The sequence below is a fragment of the Pipistrellus kuhlii genome, unplaced genomic scaffold (genome assembly GCF_014108245.1).
Source record: "Pipistrellus kuhlii isolate mPipKuh1 unplaced genomic scaffold, mPipKuh1.p scaffold_m20_p_8, whole genome shotgun sequence".
Taxonomy (NCBI): Eukaryota; Metazoa; Chordata; class Mammalia; order Chiroptera; family Vespertilionidae; genus Pipistrellus; species Pipistrellus kuhlii.
The window spans coordinates 70,335,768-70,358,382 of record NW_023425584.1 but is presented as its reverse complement, the minus strand read 5'-3'; the positions used below and the strand labels follow the sequence as shown (position 1 = coordinate 70,358,382).

The window sequence follows — 22,615 nt, the reverse complement described above, 5'->3', positions numbered from 1 at the left end:
GCCTGGCAGTCAGCAGATTCTCCAGCCCTGGGATGCCTTCAACTTCCCTCTTGCTTCGAAACCAGTGGTTCTGCCAAAACCAGTTTGGCTCAGTGGATAGAGCGTCAGCCTGCGGACTGAAAGGTCCCAGGTTTGATTCCGGTTAGGGGCATGTACCTTGGTTGTGGGCATATCCCCCAGTAGGGGGTGTGCAAGAGGCAGCTGATTGATGATTCTCTCTCATCGATGTTTCTAACTATCCCTCTCTGTAAAAAATATTTATTTTTTTTTTTAAATAAAACCATTGGTTCCCCTGCAGGTACCCAGTGGTAGCCTCAGAGGCGTGTCACCCTGGAACCTGTGAATGGAACCTTATTTGGACATAGAATCTTTGCAGATGTAATTAAGAATATTGAGATGAGATCATCCTGAACTAGGGAGATCCCAAATCCAAGGATGGTGTCCTTGAAAGAGAAAGAGACACAAATAGAGATGTTTGGGTGAAGGTGGTGGCAGAGACTGTGGTGATGCAGCCCCCATACTAGGAATGCTGGAGCCCCCAGAAGCTGGAAAAGGCAGGTAGGACCTACCCCTGGAGCCTCCTGAGGGAGCTTAGCCCTGGGACAGTTTGGTTTTAAATTTCTGGCCCCAGAATGTGAGAGAATAAATCTCTGCAGTTTAAGCCACCTATCTGTGGTCCTGTCACTGCCACCCTTGCCAAGGGTCCCTTCTCAATTGTTCTTGGTCCTCTCAACTCCATCTCGTCCTATGTCCTTCCATGTCTCCAGGATGGTGCCCTCCGCCTCTTCACACACACACACACCTCCATTTCTCACTTTTTCCTTTCCTGCTTTGCACCATCACCAAGCCCATCTCCTACCCAGCTGGGGGACACCCACTCTCTATTCCCAAGACATGTCCACCCAATCCATGTTCCCTAAGGCACAGTGCTCCATAATCTGTCTCTTCACTTCCTGACATCTCCTGTTACTCCCGTCTCTCAGAGCTTCTGGTGGCACTGGCATCCTTGGCACAGACACATTGCCCCAATCTCTGCCCCCATCTCCACAAGCACCTCCCTGTGTGTGTCCAATGTCTCCTTCATATGGCACCAGCTGACTTGGAATAGAGCCACCCTGCCCCAGGATGACCTCACCTTAAGGACACCTGCAGAAGACTCTTGTCCTAATAAGGTTCCATTCTGAGGTCACAGAGGGTGAGGACTTCCACGTGTGAATTTGGGGGGGACAGTGTCCAATTCCTCTCCAAGTCTAGTTTCCTTCCCATAGTGGTAGTGTCCTGTGGAATAAAATTACCACGCTCTGCCCTAACCAGTTTGGCTCAGTGGATAGAGCGTCAGCCTGTGGACTGAAAGGTCCCAGGTTCGATTCCAGTCAAGGACATGTACTTTGGTTGTGGGAACACCTACCATTATTTTTCCTTTATGAAAAGCAAACTTTTATTTTCTGTGAATTTCCTTTTTCGGATGAAAACTATTGAATGTGGAGAAAAGTTGATTTAAAAGAAAGACCTGAAGGAAGCCACACTGCAGGGAGGTGTGGACACTGTGAGAGAGATGCCTGGGTGCACAGTGCTGAGCTGAATGGGCTCCGTCCCTAGTGCACAGGGAGGTTCGGTGCTTATAGGGCCGGGTCTGCCTATCGGGGGAAACTGGGTCCAGGTGCACAGGCCGTCCAGGTGGTGTTCTGTCTGAGGGACACACTGGGGCACTTGACACACATACACACACCACAAACAGCCCCTCGGAGGCTTGGTCTGCTGCAGAAAGGATGTATTTATTTCAGAAATATTTTCCAATAACAAAAACTACAAAATAAACAAAATCACAAAAAACAAAAACAGCTGTTGCAAGGTAACCAAGGTGCCATGTACAGTGGGGTGGGGAGTGGGGTTCATTCTACACCTGGTTACCTGGCTCCATTCCTAATGGCACCCAGTCACAATGAGATTCGGTCCACAATTTGTTCAGTGCGAGCTGTCGGTCAGTCACAGGAAGCTGGCTTGGGATGTCACTGCGAACCTGGCAAGCTGGAGGTTTGTTTTCCCTCCAGGAAGACTTGTCCTTCAGGGACCCAGGCCCTGGCGCTTCCTCAGGGACCTTGGCCACCTTTAGACACCATGTGGCATTCGGCACAAGAAAGCAAAGCAAGCAAACACGGACACATTCGGCCATGCTGGAGCCTCAGGAGCGGATGGCATCCCAGCAGTGTGTGCTGTGACAAGGGGCAGGCAGTCAGGAGCCAAGGGGCAGCATTTCACTGGAAGCCGGGCAGGGCAACAGGGGCTGCGAGGCCGCCAGGCCACCTCCCTCAGCCCGTCCATTCACAAAGGTGCTGTGGCAATACCCACACAACATCCGGTTCCTCCATCTCAGAAGGAACTAGAAGGATTGAGAAAAGAATTTGTAGATTCCTCAGTAAGGCACAGAGATTTGTCACATCTTGTTTCCTCCTAAAAGGCTGTTCTCCTGAGAAATGTGATCTGCTTCCACACATTCAGAAAGGGGCAGTGTGGACCACGGCCTGAGTGGCTGGCCCAGCACTCACTCCTCGACAATGGTATCCTCGGGGCCATACACACGCTGATGAGATGCACCTGTTTTCCTGTTTGCACAGTGGGGAGAGGAGCCCATGTCCCCACCAATGGGTTCAGTCCCAGGTTTGGGATCTCAATGAACATCCTGCTGAGGCGTGGGAGTTCTAACACATGGGGAAGAGAGCGTCCCTGGGAGAGCGCGACTGTGGATAGAAAGGCTGGAAGCAAGCTGGTCAATGGTCCTGAACAGCGGCTGAGGACCAGTGCAGAGGAACTGGGACAGGGGGACAGGGAAAAGCTGAGATCATGGCACTGAGGCGGTGAACTAGCCTCTGATCATCCCCGTGAGCCCCCTGATACAGATGGATAAACTCAGGACAAAATGCTGAACACCCAGCTGTATATCAAGTGTCTACATCACCAGCAGGGAAGAACCTCCCTCTTCCTGAGCACTGGACGAGGGTGATGGCCTTGACAGGAGTGGGCTGAATTTGAGGAGCCCTTCTTAGCATCCCCAGCACTGGCATGGAGGGCAGCCAGCCTCCTTCTGAGACCCCAAAGGGAGTGGACATTATGTGACCAAAGTTTTCAGAAGAGAGGCATCCTTCAGCTGGCTGGTAGGGCCAGCTGGCTTCTGGGCAGTGCTTGCAAGGACCTCTGCTCTTGGATGTGAGATGAGCTATGGGCACGGGTCCCTGAGAGCTGCTGGGGTCTGCCATCCCACCTGGAAAAGGTCCCGGTGGCCACCAACCCCTGCTGCCATCCTGGCTGGGGGAAGAGCCTACCTGCCACAGGGGAGGGACAGGGGACAGATGCTTAGGGCTTCATCGGACCCAACGTGGCTACAGGAGTGGATAGGGAGAAGGAAGAGGGCTGGTGGTGGCAGGTAAGCAACAAGACTAGTCAGCTCCCTCTAAGGCCATTGGCTACCACTGGCTGGATAGGTGGGTACAGTAGGGTATTCAGGCAGGCTATTCCCTGAGAAGTTGTTGAACTGGGCCTCCCGGGACAGTGGGTCCCGCCAAGTGCCATTGTTCCACTCTGTCTGTGCCTTCTGGAAGCTTCCACCGCTCCCCCGGTAGATTCTGTGTACCTGCAGAGCAGAGGGTGGTAGCAGAGGACAAAGATCAGTGATGTGGAGGCCGCTCACATTTAAGGTTGTGTTTTTCTTAAAGGAAGTACAAAAGCCACAGAAAGGTCTTTGTGGAAACTTTAGAGAACATGTAGAATCCAAGATTGTGAACTCAGGAGACCCAGCTGTGAGCCACAGCCCCTGGTGCCCCTTGGTGCTGACCTCTGTTGCCACGTGAGGCCCACGGCACGTCTGTCATGGAGAGAGGCTCGTCCTGTCATGGATTTGGGGCTTATCTCTTCCTGTGACTACCCCAACCCGACACCCAGTGCCTGGAGGGCGGCTCGGGTCCTCTTGGGCAGTGCTGGGAACGGAGAAATCCACAAGAAACTTGTATGACAATCGTTTGATGGCCTCTTGACATGGAGTGTCAGGCCAAGACAGCGCACATAGCCATCCCTGGGTGATAGTAGTGATCTCCACAGCAGAGACCCCTGGGACAGACCACTGACTCCCCACCATCAAAAAGGCTGATCTGACCTGCCCTGGCTGAGCATGTGGGGTAAGCGGTTTTATTTCATTTTACTTAATTTGAATTTTACTACAAGTGCCAATACATAGCCAGTGTGGGCAGATCGAGCAGTGTGGACCTGTGTGTGCTGGGGACACACCCAAAGGTAGGTGTGTGTAGTCAGTAGCAGCTGATACTGTGCCATTTCCCCAAGTCCTCTGTCCTTGGAAGGCCACTGGGGGGTGGGGTCCTCGCCTGAGCAGTTGAGGGTCCTGACTCAGAGAGACTTCGCTGCTAAAGGAAATCATGTCACTTCCCGGACACTGTACTGTCTCTTGCTCCTGAAACAGGGATAAGATGAGCCCCCTGGGCTAAGATAGTCAGGTGACAGGATGCATGGGAAGAAGCTGAATGTCTTGGGACCCAGAATACTTACCTTCATGATCACAATGGCCATCACGGCGGCTGACATTGTGAACATGATGGCCGGAAACAGCATGACCACGGCAGCTCCAACACTGGTCTGGAAGAACCCGATCGCTGCCAGCCAACCACTGCAAGGGAAAGAGAGAGTGTGGGCGCCAGCATATCTGCTGGGCAAGGGACCGCTCCCCTTCCTATGCACAGAGCTCCGAAAAAGGAAAAGGTAAACGACCTGCAGAGCAGTGGGAAATTCTCGCAAGGACTACCGAGGGGTAAATAAACTCACAAAATGTTGCTCAAACCCACCACTAAAGACACGAAAGTTAGAACAAGTGTCATTCTCCTACCATCATAGGGGCAAATGTCATGTGTATGAGGAAATGGAGACACGAATACCACTCTGTTGGTGGTAGTGTACACCCTTCCTGGAGGGCAATGGGACGTTATCTATAAAAAGACTGTTACCCCAAAAGTTTTAATTCTAAGAACTTACACTACAACAATTGTTTGAAATATGAAAAACTGGGAGTACCCTGCCTGTCCACTGGCTGGGAACAAGAACGTAAATTATGCTACGGCCACACGACAGATTACTAAGGAGATGGTAAAAAATAAGAGGGGGAGAAGGAAGTTGAAGCTCAGTTGGCACAGCAAGGGCCTATGAAATAAGAACACCATTGGCACACGTGAAAAAGAATGTCCATCTGTTCATACATGCTCCCTCTGGGAAGGGAAGTCAAGAAACACAGTATTTTTGAGAATATTTTTTCTTAACAAGTAGTAAAACCACAGAGTTCAAAGATTAGGAAATTAAAAAGAATATACAATAAACAGTCTCTCTCCTGCCAACCCCACCCCCCATCTCAGAGGGAACCAAAGTGATCTATTTGCTATGTATCCTTCCACAGAATCTTTACGAAAACATGCATGTGTACACTACAGGCACATGTAAACACAGAACCCACTCCCGCTCTGTGAATGAAGGAGGAACATTCTACATACACTGCTTTGCACTTAGAGGGGTGTGAGCAAAACTGGGCAAAGGAGGGCTCAGGTGGGCACTGGTAGAAATGGAAAGGCAGCTAAGGTGGGCAGCTGAACCCTGTCCTATAGGGAAGGGGATCATCTTCAGGCTCTTGGAGGGGAGGAGGCACTGCCTCTGATGTAGATCTCCCACCAGATCTGGGCCCTAGAACAAGAGGCTGAGGGGTGAGCGGGGGGGAGAAGCCTGAGGATCATGGTCTCTGAGGAGGGTGATCATACCTACAGCTGGGACTGTAGAATGCGGAGCCTGCTCTGAGACACCGCCTCCCAGACTCACCAAGGAGCTGGCAACTGCCAGCTTCCCCAAAACAAGCTTATCTATGACCCAGAATGACATCTCGAGCAACAGCGGGTGATAAACTGGCCTCAATCGGCCACAAACAGATAATAGAGTAAGTCTACTATACCCCAACCACATCCAGAGAGGCCAAGACATGCAGCGCAGGGAACAGGAGGATAGAGGCATGGGACAGTGCAGAGAACAAGGGAGACAGGGGGTGCCAGGTGCTCCCCCAGAGCCACTCAGCCAGGGGCACAAGGGGCCAGAACTAGGGAGAGAGGGACAGAACAGGGGAAAAGACAGCAGGGGACACAGCCTGTAAAATCTGTGGAATAATCTGGCAGTTCCTCAGAAGGTTAAAATTAAAACAGTTACCTTGTCACCTAGCAATGCCATTCCTGGGTATACACTCAAAAGAAAAACACACGTCCACACAAAAACACACAGGAATTTCACAGCAGCACTACTAACAAGAGCAAAAAAAGTAGAATGTAAGTGTCCATCAGCTGATGAATGGATACACAGAGTGTGGTTCATCCACACGATAGAATATCACTCAGCCATGGAAAGGAGGGAAGCAATGACACTCACTACAATGTGGATGAACCCTGAACACATGCTCAGAGAGAGAAGCCAGACACACAAAGCCACACAGTATGTGATTCCATTCATGTGACATGTTTGGGACAGGCAAATCCACAGGGACAAAAAATATATTAATAGTGGTTAGGGGCTTGGAGAGAAGAAGGGGGTGACTGTTGATGAGAACAGGGTTTCCTTTGAGGGGTGATGGAATGTTCTGGAATTAGATGATTGCATACAATCTTGTGAATGTATTAAAAACACTGATTTGGCCAAAACCGGTTTGGCTCAGTGGATAGAGCATCGGCCTGGGGACTGAAGGGTCCCAGGTTCGATTCCAGTCAAGGGCATATACTGTATTTTCCGGCGTATAAGACGACTCCCTAATTTTACAGTTAAAACATAGGTTTAGGCCTATATTCGCTGTATAAGACTACCCTCCACTTCCGAGGCAACACCAGTTCTTTTTTTAATAGACCGCCTCTCTGACTCTGGCCAATCTGAGCAGGCTTTTTACTAGAACACAGTGTTGTCTTATACGCCGGAAAATACGGTACCTTGGTTGCGGGCACATCCCCGGTGGGGGGTGTGCAGGAGGCACTGATCAATGGTTCTCTCCCATCAATCTTTCTAGCTCTCCATCTCTCTCTCTTCCTCTCTGTAAAAAAATCAATAAAATAAAAAAATATATATATATTTTAAAAATCACTTCAATAAATAAATAAATAATAAAAACACTGATTTGTACACCAAAAGAGGGTTGGGAAACCTTTTTCCTGCCAACGGCCATTTGGATAGTATAACATCACTGATAGGCCATATAAAATTATTAACTTAAAAATTAGCCTGCTATATTTGGTCAAACATTTAATTAATCACCCCTAACACCTTGGCAAGGCCAGACCAAATGATTTCACAAGCCTTATACAGCCTGTGGGCCAGACGTTCCCCGTCCCTGACATAAAGGGTGAATTTTTGGTCTGTGTGTGTGAAATGTGTCCCAATAAAGCTGTTACTCTAAAAATCCCAAATGTGGGGCATGGTACAAGACAGTCAAGCCCACAGATCAGGAAAAGGCAGAAAAAGACACCAACTCACAGAAGCAGGCACGGCTCACCTGTGTCAGATGTGAACACGCTGCTAAAGCAACAATTAAATAAATGCCACGAGAGCCCCGCTGGAGTGACTCGGCTGGTCTGGCGTCATCCCTGTGCCCCGGAGGGTTCCTGGCTCGATACCCAGTCAGGGCACATACCTGGTTGCAGTTTTGATCCCCAGTCAAGAAGTATACAGAAGGCAAATGGTGTTTCTCTCTCCCTCTTTCTCTTTTCCTCTGAGGATATCCTCAGGTGAGGATTTTCTAAAAAGGGCTTTCAGCCCTGACTGGGTTGGCTCAGTGGATAGAGCATCAACGTCTGGATGGAAGGGTCCTGGGTTCCAGTCAGAGACATGTGCCTTGGTTGTGGGCACCTCCCCGGTGGGGGGGTGCAGGAGGCAGCAGACTGATGTTTCTCTCTCATTGATGTTTCTAACTCTCTATCCCTCTCCCTTCCTCTCTGTAAAAAAATCAATAAAATATTTTTTAAATAAATAAATAGCCGAAACCGGTTTGGCTCAGTGGCAGAGCGTCAGTCTGCGGACTGAAAGGTCCCAGGTTCGATTTCAGTCAAGGGCATGTACATTGGTTGCGGGCACATTCCCAGTAGGGGGTGTGCAAGAGGCAGCTGGTCGATGTTTCTCTCTCATCGACGTTTCTAGCTCTCTATCTCTCTCCCTTCCTCTCTGTAAAAAAATCAATAAAATATATTTTAAAAAATAAATAAATAAATAAATAAATAATAAAAAGGGCTTTCATGGACACTGCTGCAGAAATGCAAATGGAGCCTGCAGTGTGGGTGGGGCAAAGGTGTCAGGAAGATGGGTGGATGGCAACGCTCTATCTGCACCTCTGTAAACCTCAGGGTAGCCAAGGTTAAAAGGCGATTTAAAAAGGAACAAGAGCCACTCAGCCAGCATGGCTAGTGGCTGAACACTGACCTATGAACCAGTCAAGGGTTCAATTCCCAGTCACGGCACCTGCCTGGGTTGCGGGCTCGATCCGCATGGGGCATGCAGGAGGCAGCCAATCGATGATTCTCTCTCATCATTCATGTTTCTATCTCTCTCTTCCTCTCTCCCCCATCATGGTCATATTTACATACGATATGTTTATACATTCTAAGTGTCCTTCTCTTTTATACGTTCGCAGGAATGTGCTTGCAGAGCAGCCCACAGAGGATGCAGGGAGTGACAGGTTCACACGACAGGACTGGCTGGAGTGGGTGACTGCCACAGGGGCCCTCTGGAGAGCACCCCTTCTGCTTGGGGGAGCTGCAAGTCTCCCCCGAAAACTGTCCCTCTGGTTCTTGCTCTCACCCCACTGGAAGTCCCTCAACCCTGTTCAACCCTGGAGAAAAATGATCCTGAGCCCTAGCTGGTTTGGCTCAGCGGATAGAGCATCAAACTACAGACTGAAGGGTCCCTGGTTTGATTCCAGTCAAGGGTACATTGCCCGGGTTGCAGACTCGATCTCCAGTAGGGGGCATGCAAGAGGCAGTGGATCAATGATGCTCTCTTATCATTGATGTTTCTCTCTCTCTCTCTTCCTCTCCCTTCCTCTCTGAAATCAACAAAAATATATATATTTTTAAAAGACCCAGAAAAAGTGGAACAAGAGGACTTGAGCATGTGACACAAGAAAATGTTCGGGCCGAAACCGGTTTGGCTCAGTGGTAGAGCGTCGGTCTGTGGACTGAAAGGTCCCAGGTTCGATTCCGGTCAAAGGCATGTACATTGGTTGCGGGCACATCCCCGGTAGGGGGAGTGCAAGAGACAGCTGGTCGATGGTTCTCTCTCATTGACGTTTCTAGCTCTCTATCCCTCTCTCCTCCTCTCTGTAAAAAATTAATAAAATATATTTAAAAAAAAAAAAAAGAAAGAAAATGTTCAGGAGCTGTAACTGCAGACAGAATGAGCTCCTGTCATTCGGAAAACAATCAACCAAAAGGCCAACCATTCCAGGGCACTGCCAGGTAGTTCTCGTTTGAAGAGAGCCATCCCAAATGCCTCTTACCCAACACTGGACACCACAGACACCACCTATGACTGGTAACAGCCCTGATGTCCTGATCCCAGTAACTCTCGACATGTCTGTCTTCTCATGTGGTAAAGGGACTTTGCAGTAGGATAAAGTTAAGGCCATGAACTGGGGATGACCCTGGATTACTCAGGGGCTCAGTGTCCTCACAGGGTCCTCACAGGAGGAGGCAGAAAGAACAGTCAGAAAGGTGGGAGAGGCTATGCTCTCCTGGCTGTGAAGAAGAGGAAGGGCCATGAGGCAGAGATGTAGCACCCTAGAAGCTAGAAAAGGCAGGAAGTGATGCTCTCCTGGAGCCTCCGAAAGGACCAGTCCCACCCACACCTGGGTTTAGAGCATGAGATGCACGTTGGACTCCCCCAAACTGGAAATGAGAAGAGTGTTTCATTTTAAGTCACTGAGTTGGAAGTAATTTGTTACATGGTTCAGGGGCCATGGAAATGTCATCTAATACCCTAAAATCAAGCAAACAGAAGATCGGATCTCTCTCTAGATGGTGGGATACACTGCTGGCCCATGCCTACCTCCTAGGACACACTGCTGGCCCATGCCCACCGGTCTCTTCCTTGTGGCCAGCGTGGCTGGTAATCAAGCACTCATAGGCACTGGGAACCAATGTGGAGCAGACACCCTGCCCCTCAACCTCGCACCTCCTTGGAGCGTTTACAAAAGCAGGAAGTAAATGTCTGTTCTCCATCAGCTGTCAGAAGTTGGGGACTATGTTACAGTCTCAGCCTGCACTGACTGACACATGTATTCACGCACATGTCTACAGTTAACACCCATCATAGAAGCCACGTTCACTGACTTACCAAGCACCCCATCCTGAGAAGCCGATAGCCTGGATGACGGTCAGGACGAACTGGGCTCCGAAGATAAAGAAAAATGCCATGAAATTGAAGGAACTGTCGGCCCTGGAGTGAGAGGAATGACCATTATGGCTGCCCCGGCCTTTTAGTAACAACCACCCAGAGGAGAATGTGAGGCAGAGACAGCAACACAGAAATATTCTCCCTTCTTCAGGTAGGACATGCATGAATTACTGCACACATGTTCACACAATCTCTGACCACAGGTGCCTACCACACTGCCCCTCTGAGAAGATGCTGCATGATGGTTCCTACTGGAAAGGAGTATAAGAATTCTACCTCCTAAGGATGGGATTAGGGACCAATACACCTGAGTAGCAGGGGACTGGCTAGGGGCTAATGTTCGTAGAAGCAGGTTATGTCCAAAGGGGCTGGGGAGAGGATAGGGGTGACCACTAAGGGGGGGTGGGGCTTCTTCTGAAGTAGTGAAAACGTTCTGGAATTGGATGTGATGAGTGTACAACATTGTGAAGACTCTAGAAACACTCAAATGCTAGGTAAATGAGTTGTATGGAATGTGAGGAGTAACTCAATAAAGTTATTAAAGACAATACAATAGGCATCTGTGGGTAGTAGTGCACAGACCCCGATACAAGCTGTCATCCGAATTGGACAAGAGAAAGGGAGGGTACTAGCACCTGGGCTAGGGTGACAGGTGCAGAGCAGGAATCAGCATAGAGATGTGCACACACAGTTGGGGGCATCCTGGCTACTCAGTTTTGAACCCACTGCTACACAGACCCTCCAAGGCCCCATGAGGGCATGGCCAGGCCCACACTTACCGGAAGGCCTTGTAAGCAGGCCGGAACCAGCACACATAGCTACAGGGGGAGAAGAGCAGCAGCCAGACCAGGGCCAGGCCAAAGTTGGCTCCTGAGCCGCCTCCGATCCACCAGGCCAGGCATGCGATGAGATTGACTGCCAGTGTGGCGCAGTAGACTGGATAGGGAGGCAAAGAGGCTTCAGCCGGGGTTTGGGAGTTAGGGCACAAGCACCTCCACCCCACCACACAGGGACCAAAGGCCAGAGGCTCAGAGAGACAAAGGTTCCTGCCCAATGGCCCACGTGTTCCGTCCATCACACCATGCCGCCTCTGGGACAGAATTTTATCAGAAAGGAGAGTTACTACAAAAACCTCAAGTTCTCCCAGCCCAAGGATGCAGCAGCTTCATGACCTGGCCTGGCCTGGGTCTCTGCGGTGGTTTGGGGAGCTCCCAACCCCCAACCCCCAACTCCTAGCCAACCCCACTGCTCACACAGCCACAGCCGGTAGATCCTCTTCACTAGGACCTGATGCTCAATGGGGATCTCATCAGAGAAGTTCTGGTAGAAACAAGGCTTCAGAGGGATGAACTTGGGCAGCGGCGGGAAGTTGTTCTCCTTTTCTGTGGGGACACAGAACACCGTGAGACTATGCCATGTGGGGGCAGCACAGTCAAGGCCCCAAAGATGTCCCTGTCCTGTTCTTGGGACCTGTAGACACGTTGCCTCACACGGCAGAGGGACTTTGCAGATGGATTAAATCAAAGCCCATAGGATGGGCAGGACCCTGGGTTCCCGGGAGGCCCAGTGTGCTTACAGGGTCCTCTTAAGAGGGAGGCGAGAGAGTCAGAGTCAGAGATGGAAGAGGCTCAGCTGCTGGCTGTGAAGATGGAGGAAGGGGCCATGAGCCACAGATATGGCGCCTCTAAGACACTGACTGGAAAAGGTTCTCCCTAAAACCTTGGAAAGGACTAGCCCGGCCCACACCTGGGTTTAGCCACGTGAGTTTAGTCTGTTAGACTCCTGATAAATCCTGTGTAAGTCACTACATTTGTGGTGACTTCTTAGAACCGTCACAGGACACTCACACAGATGCAGAGGCAGAACCCAGCTGCTGGTAACACCAGGGAAGGGTCCTTCCAACCCCTGCTAGCTGCTGGGGGCTCTGGGGATCCTTGGATTGCGGCCACATCACCCCAGTGTCTGCCTCCATGGTCACATGGCCTCCTCCTGTGTTAGTGTTCAAATTTCCCTTTTCGTATAAGGACACCTGTCCTTGCATTAGGACCACCTTACTCCAGTGTGACCCACTTTAACTAACACACTTACAGAGACCCTCTTTCCAAATGAGATAGGTCCCAATCCCAGGTGCCAGGGGTCAGGACGCGAACATGTCTTTTCTGAGACAGGACTTGACCGGCAGCATGGTAAAGTCAGTGCTGCCTGGTGCCTCTCAATGTCCTTTCACTTCACCCCCAGGCCACTGGGCGTGGTCCTGAGTACCTGCCTGCCGGGGTAACAAAACACAACACACCGAGCCCTGTCCTCGGGCTCCATCCCAACAGGGGGGACAGACGGGTGTCAATGTGGAGTGCTGAGACATGCCCAGTGCTGTAAAGAGGAACCACCAGAGCAGGTGGGGCCAGCAGGGACAGTGCTAGGGGTGTCAGCTTTGACTTAAAAGCAGGGTCAGGTGGCTTTACTAACGGGTGGCATTTGAACAAAGACTCAAGAAAGTGAAGAAGGCAGCTCAGCGGATTCTGGGGGAGGATGCTGCCCGTGCAAAGGCCCTGAGGTGAGGTCCTACCTGTCTTGGAGCAGTAAGATCAGAGGCTGGAGGAAGGAGAAGGCTGGAGTAGCCACACCTTGTTGGCCACTGAAAAACTCAGGCATTTACCAAGTAACACAGAAGCCGGAAGTGTCCTGACCTTGCCTAGGAGACCACGAGAGGCAGGATTTCCAGCTTCCGCCCTCCCAGTGAGATCCAGAGAGATCTCCCCAGCTCTGGTCACAAACCCCACTTAAGAGTGCCCGGCCATGCACCCAAGGCCCCAACAACAGTCCCCACCCAGCTATCGATTCCCTAGTCCTGCTGCTCCCTTGGCTCCCAGGACAAGGCAGGGCACCCCTTTTCCTGCCTGACTGACATCCAACCCCCACAGCAAAAACAGGGTGTTTCCAACAGTCAGTCCCACCGGCACGCACTGTGACAGGAAGGAGGCAGAAAACTGGCTAAATCTGGAGGCTCCTTGAAACCTTGTTTTCTTGGTAAAACATTTTGTACTGGCCCTAACCAGTTTGGCTCAGTGGATAGAGCGTTGGCCTGAGGACTCAAGGGTCCCAGGTTTGATTCCAGTCAAGGGCATGGTCCTTGGTTGAGGGCACATCCCCAGTAGGGGGTGTGCAGGAGGCAACTCATTGATGTTTCTCTCTCATCGATGTTTCTAACTCTCCCTCTCCCTTCCTCTCTGTAAAAAAATCAATAAAATAAACATTTCGCGCTGACTTGGAATCCATGGGCCTGGGTTCAAATCCCAGTTTTGCCACCAACAGGGTCACCATGGGCCACCAAACTTGGGTTGTATGCTCTGCCCCTGTTTTCAAGCAGGACAAGGCAGGCCACCCTGAGGCTCACTGCAGACTTCATGAGGAAATGAGGGCATCATCTCATGTGTATAGGCATGAACTCAGGTGACAAATCTCAGTGCCCACCCGTGGTGTCAACAATAAAACGAGGCCCAGGCACAAGGCCTGGCCAGATGGCTTAATTGGTTGGAGCATCATCGCATGTACCAAAAGGTTTCAGGTTCCATTCCCGGTCAGAGCACACATCTCAGTTGTGGATTCAATCCCCGGATGGAGTATGTATGGGAGGCAATCAATGTTTCTCTTCTCTCTCTCTAATCAATTTTTAAAAAGAAAGAAAAGAGAATGTGGTCTGTACACACAATGGATAAAAGAATGAAGTACTGACACATGCTACAACCTGGACAAACCTTTAAAATATTATGCTGAGCCGAAACGGGTTTGGCTCAATGAATAGAGCATCGGCTTGGGGACTGAAGGGACCCGGGTTCGATTCCGGTCAAGGGCATGTACCTTGGTTGCGGGCATGTCCCCAGTAGGGGGTGTGCAAGAGGCAGCTGATCGATGACACTCTCTCATCGATGTTTCTAACTCTCTTTCTCTCTCCCTTCCTCCCTGTACAAAAATCAATAAAATATATTTTTAAAAATATAATAAATAAATAAATAAAAAGAAAAAGAAAGAAAAGAACCTGTGCCTCCCTGTGAGCCCCTCAGTGCCAGGATGCACCTCCAACAGCCATCACAGGAGGAGGAGCGTGAGGTGTGCGCCTACAGTGGTCCTAAAGGGTCTGCCTGACATCCCACCCCCACCGCAAGAGGGCACTTCCCGGAGGAACTGAGACGCAAACCCCGGGCGCCCAGGAAAGACTCACCTGGCATTTCCAATGTGATGACCTGATGAGGCTGAAGCCCAGAGCCACCTGGAGGGGAAACAGCAACAATCACTTGGCTGCCAGGTGACCCTGACACCAGCTGTCAGCCTGTGCGGCTGCTGAGGCTGGAGCTCTAACCTCCAGGCTATCCACAGGGCTGTCTGGGCTCCTGCCTGGAAGGCCACCCCAAACGTGTGCCCAAATGTGCCATTGCTTCACCTCTGGGCAGCATCTGTGATGGTGGGAGGGGGTTAGCCTGCAGCCCCTGCCACCCACAGGCCAGCCTGGAGCCAGGACATTCCAGCGACCACCCCTACTGCCCTCCTGCCATTCACCCTCCTCACCTTTTGTCTTCAGAGAGCTCTGAATGCCTCTTTATGGCTGCAGTGCCCAATTTCCAAATCGCCAAGACTGGGTTCACACAATCTGCTCTGTAGTTTTTGCCCCATGAGCCTTGCAAAACTGAGGACCTCACTGCAACCCAAGTGAAGCTCCAGGGGACCCGTGGCACCAAAGGGGGCCAGGAGCTATGCTTGAGGCGAGGCACTAGGAATATTCCTCACCTACCGTCCACGCAAGAAGGTGCCAGTGATACCGAGTTCCACGGGGCCCATCCCTCAGCTTAGCGATGTTCCCACAGAGACCCTCTGTCATGCCCTGGCTGGCTCTCCCTGCCCCCACCCATGTCTGGCCACTGCACTGGCTCTCAGATGGAGTCCCCGCCTGCCCTGCCCCCACAAGACTGGAGCGTCCCCAGGAGCCCGAGCATCGCTTGGGACAGGAATGTCCTGGAAACCCTGAAGCGCCTTTGTGGTCAGACGGTGCATGGTTGCTGGATGGACAAACAGCCTGCCGCAAGTCCCAAACACACAACTTGGTTCTAGTGCTGACTGCTCTGAGGACACTCTGCCACCTGAGATGGAGCAGAAATGGGACAGCCCGAAGGAGCCTTCCGATCAGCTGAGCCCAGACACACCCAAGTCAGCAACACCCTTTCAGACCCACAACTCAGCTCCGGCAGAGCTCTGGTCAGTGGATTCAGAAGCTCCCCTCCAGCTGTGTACACCCAGGCCCTCGACGGAGGCAGCCCCACAACTGTCAACAGACACCAACCTGGTTTAAGGGCTGAGTTTATTTTCATGGTTCAGAGTTGAGATAAAGGGGATACAATCCCAGGAGACCCGGGGACTCGGGGTGAAGGCGGCACAAGGAGGGAAGCCTGAGAGCCCAGGGGTGAGGCCCGGCTGGGCCCTCGTTATGCTCCAGCCCGGGGAAAGCTTGTTCCAGCAGAAATGCAGCACCACACACCAACGGAACGCGTAGGCACGGTTCCGGGGCTGGGAGGCACGTCCCTGAAATCCAGACAGGATCGCAGCCCTTAGACAAGGAGGGAGCCAGGGCCCACGCGGATCTGTGAGGAGGCTGAGGCTGGGAGAGCAAAGAACAGTCTGGAGCCGGCAAGCGTGGCCCCTACGTGTCGGGGTCCAGCTGGCGGCACTGGGCCTCCAGCACACCCCGGAACACCTGGAAACGGTGGTTGAGGTCAGGTCGCGCGTGGATGCGGAAGCGGGTGCCCAGGGCACCATCGGGAGAGGGTGCCCCATAGAAGACTCGCTGCACGCGGGAGTGCACCAGGGCCATGGCGCACATGGCACAGGGCTCGCGGGTGATGTAGAGGTCGTAGCCGGTACACACATAGGGGAGGCCGCTGTCATCCGTGTCCGCATCCTTTTCCAGCGTGTGCACAGAGAGGGCCTGGACACCCTGGGAGGCCGAGGCTGGGGTGAAGGAGCAGGCAGGGTGGGGCCTGAGGTCATAGGTACCTTGACCCTGGCCCTGGGCCACCAAGTCAATGCACACCATGGTGGCATGCAGCAGGGGGCTGGCTGAGCTGCTACAGTCATGGCCCGTGGCCAGTACCCGGCCTGAGGCCGGGTCCACTACCACAGCCCCCACAGCCCTCAGGCCCTTGGCGGCCGCTTGCTGTGCCACCCGTACAGCGCGCTCCATGTGGCCCTGCATCTCGGCCTGCTCCTGTGCTGAGAAAAGTTGCCCGGCCAGGGCACGGGTCACGTGCTTGTCCTCATGGAAGGATGTGGGCCAATGGGCGCGCGCCTCCTCAAACTGGCCCCTGGTCAGGGGTGGCCAGGCAGGCACAGGCACCAGGAAGGGCTGTCCCAGGCCTCGGGGATCCACTGCCGGACGTGGGAGGAGCTCAGCCAGCGACCGAGTGCCCGCCACTGGCCCTGCCAGGCACAGCAGCATCTCCGGCACCTGTGGGCGGCTGGCATCGCGGCTCGGGCGAACCCTCTTCAGGTGAGGCTGTGCGGGCAGGGGGTGGACGGCCGACACCTCCTTGAGGAGACGCGAAGTCTGGCGCCTGTCGAGGATGGGTGCGGCGTAGGCCAGCACCAGCTCCACGTCCCTGGACTGCTGCTCGGACAGAACCGGAAGGGCTTGCCACGGCGCAGGCTCTCCATTTGGGCTCTTGGCCTTCTTTTCCTCACGCTGCTCCACGCAGCCCAGGGGATCCATCCTTGGCAGGGCTCCGACTGCGGGAGACAGAGATTGGAGCAGAGCATCATCTGTCAGCCACGGGAGGCCTGGCGAGCCGAGGAGTCCGTCCTGGGAGTGTGCTGAGTCTGAGGGCTCGTCCAAGAGCCCCAGCCCCAGTAAAGTGCATCCCTGGTCATGTTCTCACTCAGGTCCTACCAACTCTTGATTTACTCTTGATTTGCAAAGTTTAAACCGCCAGTGACTTTTTTTTTCTTTTCCTTTTTCTTTGAGATGTGCTGTGAGCAAAAATGCACGCTGGATCTTGGAAACTTAATACGAAGACAAGAACATAAACTACCTTATTAATTGTTTTTATATTGACTATGTGTTGAAGCGATGACACTACATGTTTTAGGTTAATTAAACATTATTAAAATTAACGGCACCCATTACTTTGTACTTTCTAAAAATGTGGTTTCTAAAAAACTTAACTTTATGTATGTGCCTCCTATTCCTATTGGTCAGGGCTGCCTTGGAGAATGTTAGAGATAAGAAACAGAAAACCTCAGCTGGATTCAGGAGCTAGGATGCAGCCGCCTGGCCAGCACACACTGCCCAGCTGGGCGCTTGGAGTAGACCAGCCCTTCCTTCCTCTTCCCTGCGGACAAGAAAGTGTTGAAATCATTTTACAACAGTGGGCTTTTGCCGGAAACCGATCACTGTCTCACTAATAGAAAGATGTAAAAGGCTGGTCAACCCTGAATCTCTGAAAGGTCAGAGCCAACCACTCCCTATCTAATTGAGACAACAGTAACTGTGACAATCTTGTGATCATGTAAATCCTTACTGATATGATAATCCACTTATTACTGCCTAAGGGCTATGGGTGTATCCCAAACCTGCTCAAGGGTCATGGGTGTATCCCATAGTCTCAATAAAAGGGGCGGCAAGGCCAGAGCCTAGCGGCAGCCCTCCCACTAGAGGTGGGCTCCTGCCTGGCCCCCCATACCATCAAATTAAATTTCCTCTATAGTCTCTTTCATTTGTGTGCGGCCCTTCCCCAGAACCCAAACCCTGAACGGGAACCCTGAACCACGAAAGGGTTCCCACAGGCTTTTACTGCCCTTGACATGCCCCAGGCTTACTCCTAAGCTCCATGCGCCCTCATTTATTTATCAACCAGGCCCTTCAAAGAGCATGTAAGGTCCTGGCCCACCAAATGTGTCCTGGGCTCACAACATACTGAATTAGGATGCCAGTGGCAGCCATGAAAAGTGGAATCATGAAGGGTGCCCCTCATGTGCCCACAATGCCTGTGCTGGGCAGCGCCCACAGGAGAGTCCGGAATGCCAACTCTGAAATCTGCTCCGAGCACACACCATGCCCAGGATCCCACGCCCCACACGGCCTTCCCTGGACCACAAAAGTTCTCTGTCTGTACGGAAACACAGTCTGACTTGTCCTTCTAAAAGTGCAACCTCTGTCTAACCCAGTGGTCGGCAAACTGCGGCTTGCAAACCACATGTGGCTCTTTGGCCCCTAGAGTGTGGCTCGGCGTTAGAACCACTTCTTCAAAATGGACTCGCCCGGGCCGACTGCGCATGGGCCTCCAAGTTTCAATCGCACTGTACGTGTGCGTCTGCACGGGGTATTTTGTTTTTTGTTGTTGTTTGTTTGTTTGTTATATATTTTATTGATTTTTTTACAGAGAGGAAGAGAGAGCGATAGAGAGTTAGAAATGTCGCCGAAACCGGTTTGGCTCAGTGGTAGAGCGTCGGTCTGTGGACTGAAAAGTCCCGGGTTCAATTCCGGTCAAGGTACGTTGGTTGCTGGTAGATCCCCTGTTGGGGGTGTGCAGGAGGCAGCTCATCGATGTTTCTCTCTCATCGACGTTTCTACCTCTCTCTCTCTCTCCCTTCCTCTCTGTAATAAAATATATTTTAAAAAAAAGAAAAAAAAGAAATGTCGATGAAAGATAATCATTGATCAGCTGCCTCTTGTACACCCCCTACAGGGGATGTGCCCACAACTAAGGTACATGCCCCTGACTGGAATAGAACCTGGGACCTTTCAGTCCACAGGCCGACGCTCTATCCACTGAGCCAAACCAGTTTTGGCTGCACGTGGTATTTTGTGGAAGACCCACACTCAAGGGGCCAAAGAGCTGCATGTGACTCACGAGCCGCCGTTTGTCGACCACGGATCTAACAAAACAAAAGACAAATAATGGCGGCTGCCTTCGGGACACATCTGGCTGGGCCCTAGAGAGGGCGGATAAATATCACAGGATGATCACCATTTCACCCAGCAACTTCCCTCCACTCTCCAGCATGTGCCCAGAAAGACCGAAAACCCTCTTCCACCCAGAAACCTGTACACGCGTGTTCACAGCAGCAGGATTCACAACAGACCAAAGGTGGAAGCAGTGGGTGTTCACCCCAGATGATGAACACAATGTGGTCCGTGAAAACACCGGAAGATTACGCAGCCATGAAAAGGAATGAGGCACTGACACGTATCGCAGGGCAAAAGAACCTTGAACACATGATGCTCTTGAGAGAAGCCAGACACAAAAGGCCACACAGTGTGTGGTTCCATTTATGTAAAATGTTCAGAACAAACAAATCCACAGAGACAGAAAGAAGATGCCTGATTACCAGGGACCATGGGAGGTAGTTGGGGGTGACGGCTGATGCGGACAGGTTTCTTCTTGGGGTGATGGAATTGTCTGGAGTTAGATAGTGATGACATTTCCACACCCTGTGACTATACTAAAAACCACTAAAATGCACGCTTTAAATGAGTGAACTACACGGCATGTGAACTGTATCTCCATAAAACTGCTATGAAAGAAAATGGGGAGAGGAAAGGATATCTGGCGAGTCACTAGGTCAGCAGGCCCCACACAAGGCCCAGCACGTCGGAAGACAGTAGCCGTTACACAACACCATGTCCATGTCCTCACGCTTTCCCCAATGGGCTCCCTACTCCTCCCGACGAACTGGCAGGCAGGTGTGGGCTGTCCCCTTTCTGCAGGACAAGGCCAGGCGCCCTGAGTGGAGGCTCTTGACCAGGGCACATAGCTGCTGCTCACCAGCTCACCGACTGCTTTCCGAGTCCCTCTGTAAGGCAGGGGTCCTGAGCCCATTCTACAGACGAGAAATGAACAGGTTCCACAGAGAACCGGAGCCCCATCCAAAAGCCCCGCAGGGAATGCCAGTCCACCTTCAAACAGAAACTGCACATTTTTTGCTTAAACAAACCCAGGGATCTTAAGTACGGCACCCGACTACCCCTACAACCCACCCCCACGAGGTCCTGCCCAGTCCCTTCCCTGGGTGCGTCCATTTCCTCTGCCTGCAGCTGTAGCTGCCTCCTAATAACATCTGTGCTCTGGTCTCCAGGGGGAGGCGGGCAACCTGGTCACATTTATGGTGCCTCTGCACTGGCAGGTCCTGGAGGGTCTACTGGAACAGGGAGATGGATCCCTAATTGCAAGGCCCCTCAGCAGCTTAAGACTACCTGCTGCCCCAAGGCACCACACTGGGAAACAGGTGTGTGCTGGAACTGCTAGGAACACTGGGCAGGGGCCTGCTGGGGGGAGAGGAAGGCCCTGGCCCTGGGGTCCCAAGATGAGTGGACTCTGGCTTTAGGGAGGGACTTGGCAAATGGTGCTTATTCAGGGAGCTGAGTCAGGCTCTGCGGGTGACAATGTAAATCTCAAACAAGAGGCCTTCTTTTCACCTCCGATTAGGAAGGCCAGAGCCGGCACCTGGCTGTGTCCTGACCAGATTGCCTGACTGACCCCCATTGCAGCTTTCCCCTCTGTGAAATGGGAATCCATCAGCACCACGCAGGTATGGGATAGGGGCAGAACGTGAGCGAGGCCACGAGAACTGTCCTGGATAAACAATCCCACAGCCACTCTAGGGCCCTGTGCCCTATCTGTGGCAGCAGGAGGGCTCTTCAGAGCAGGGCCTGGAAGCAAGGCAGCGAGGGTAGGGAGACCTGGGCTGGAGGAACAGCCAGTGCTGGAGCCTCAGAGGCACCCACAGTTTCTAAGTCCTGGGTCTACAAAGAGGAGAGCGCCAAAACCTGCATTTCTAACAAACACACCAATGGGGTCCAGTCGCCAGATAACTCACAGGATACCATTAAATTCGAATTCTAGATGAGTGAAGTGTTGTGTGTGTGTGTGTGTGTGTGTGTGTTTTAGTATAAGTGTGTCCCATGCAATCTCTGGGACATACTAAAAAAAAAAGTTATTGTGAAATTAGAATTTCATGGGGCGTCCTGAGTGTTTGCTAGACCTGGCACCCTACAAGTGGGCCTTCTGTGCAATAAAAGTTGGAGAACTTTGGGCTTGTGGGGTTTGGGAGAGACCTCTTATCCCGCGGCCGTCGTGGTAAGAAAAGGCCTTGAAAACTCACACTCCCTATAAGCAGCAGGAAGGACCATCCATGTTTAGGATATATGTCAAGATTAGGGACCTTCGCCTAAAGCGTGCAAAAGGCTGGTCAACCCGCAGCCCAGAGCAGGTGTAGGCCGAGATGATTCGAGGGCGGGGCGCGCCGGAAACAGCTGGACACGCGGGGCTGGTCGCCACGCTTCAGGGGCGCACGCAAGCGCAGAAGGAAGAGGGGCACACGGAGCCGGGTTGTCCTGTGCGCACGCGCAGACGCGACGCTCCCCGGTCCGCCCGAGACGGAGACGCGCGCGTGCCCCGCACGGTTGCTTCCTCGCCCCAGCGCGGCCGGCATCCCCCCCTAAGCCAAGTACCCCCCGCGGCCGCCCTCGCCCCACCTCCGCGGGAGCCTGGGACACGACAGCCGAGACCCGGAGGCCGCGCGCTTACCTAAGGCGACGGACGCTAGCGCTGAGCTTCTCCAAGCGTTAGCAACTGGCCCGCCCGCTCCGCCTCCGCCAGGCGCCGCGGGGCACGACGGGAGCGTAGTTCCAGGGGAGGGGTTGGCGCCAGGGGGCGGCGGGGCCGGGACTACAATCCCCACAGGACCGACCGCGGCCGCCTCGCTCCGCCCCTCTGTGGGGTTGCTGGTCTCGTGATCGCAGGAGCGCCCATCGTGCATGTAGTTGTGGGTTCGAGACCCTATGGGGCGGGGGGCGGGGGCGGGGGGGAAGTCGTGTGGGGGAGTCGACCTTTAGGAAAATCAGCAGACTAAGGAAACTGAATCAGAGGGGCACACGACACCCGCTGCAGTCACTCACAGAGCAAATTTGCTGTTGTCACATAGTTCCAGAGAAGGCTGCCCCCCCTGGATGGAATGGCCTTCTAATTTTGGGCTGAGGCCTTGGCCTCAGTTTTCCCATTTGCACAGAAGGCTAAGAGGATCTCTTGACTTTCCTGGACAAAACATGCTCATTTTGTGAGCAAATCTAGTGATTCATTTTAGTTAAACAAGTTTAAACCAGTGATTTTTTTTTTTT

The 22,615-nt window shown here is 52.5% G+C and overlaps 2 protein-coding genes across 5 annotated transcripts; both read right to left on the bottom strand.

The window, feature by feature from the left end:
- Positions 1-1,756: 1,756 nt before the first annotated feature.
- Positions 1,757-22,272, bottom strand: SCAMP4 (secretory carrier membrane protein 4). 4 transcript variants are annotated; one of them, XM_036424177.2, is made up of 8 exons: positions 22,026-22,040; positions 14,813-14,906; positions 14,675-14,722; positions 11,709-11,837; positions 11,235-11,391; positions 10,396-10,497; positions 4,555-4,672; positions 1,757-3,628 (listed from the first exon to the last, which is right to left on the bottom strand). In XM_036424177.2, exons 3-8 carry the CDS (start codon positions 14,679-14,681, stop codon positions 3,449-3,451), a joined length of 693 nt encoding a protein of 230 aa, XP_036280070.1. In that variant the 5' UTR covers positions 14,682-14,722; positions 14,813-14,906; positions 22,026-22,040; the 3' UTR covers positions 1,757-3,448. The 4 variants fall into 4 exon arrangements, with proteins under 4 accessions (XP_036280070.1, XP_036280072.2, XP_036280069.1 ...); XM_036424179.2 differs by lacking the exon at positions 14,813-14,906 and having other exon boundaries at positions 22,026-22,272; XM_036424176.2 differs by lacking the exons at positions 14,813-14,906; positions 22,026-22,040 and adding an exon at positions 15,788-15,919.
- ADAT3 (adenosine deaminase tRNA specific 3) lies at positions 15,789-22,101 on the bottom strand. Its single transcript, XM_036424183.2, has 2 exons — positions 22,026-22,101; positions 15,789-17,226 (listed from the first exon to the last, which is right to left on the bottom strand). Exon 2 carries the CDS (start codon positions 17,207-17,209, stop codon positions 16,145-16,147), a length of 1,065 nt encoding a protein of 354 aa, XP_036280076.1. The 5' UTR covers positions 17,210-17,226; positions 22,026-22,101; the 3' UTR covers positions 15,789-16,144.
- Positions 22,273-22,615: the final 343 nt, after the last annotated feature.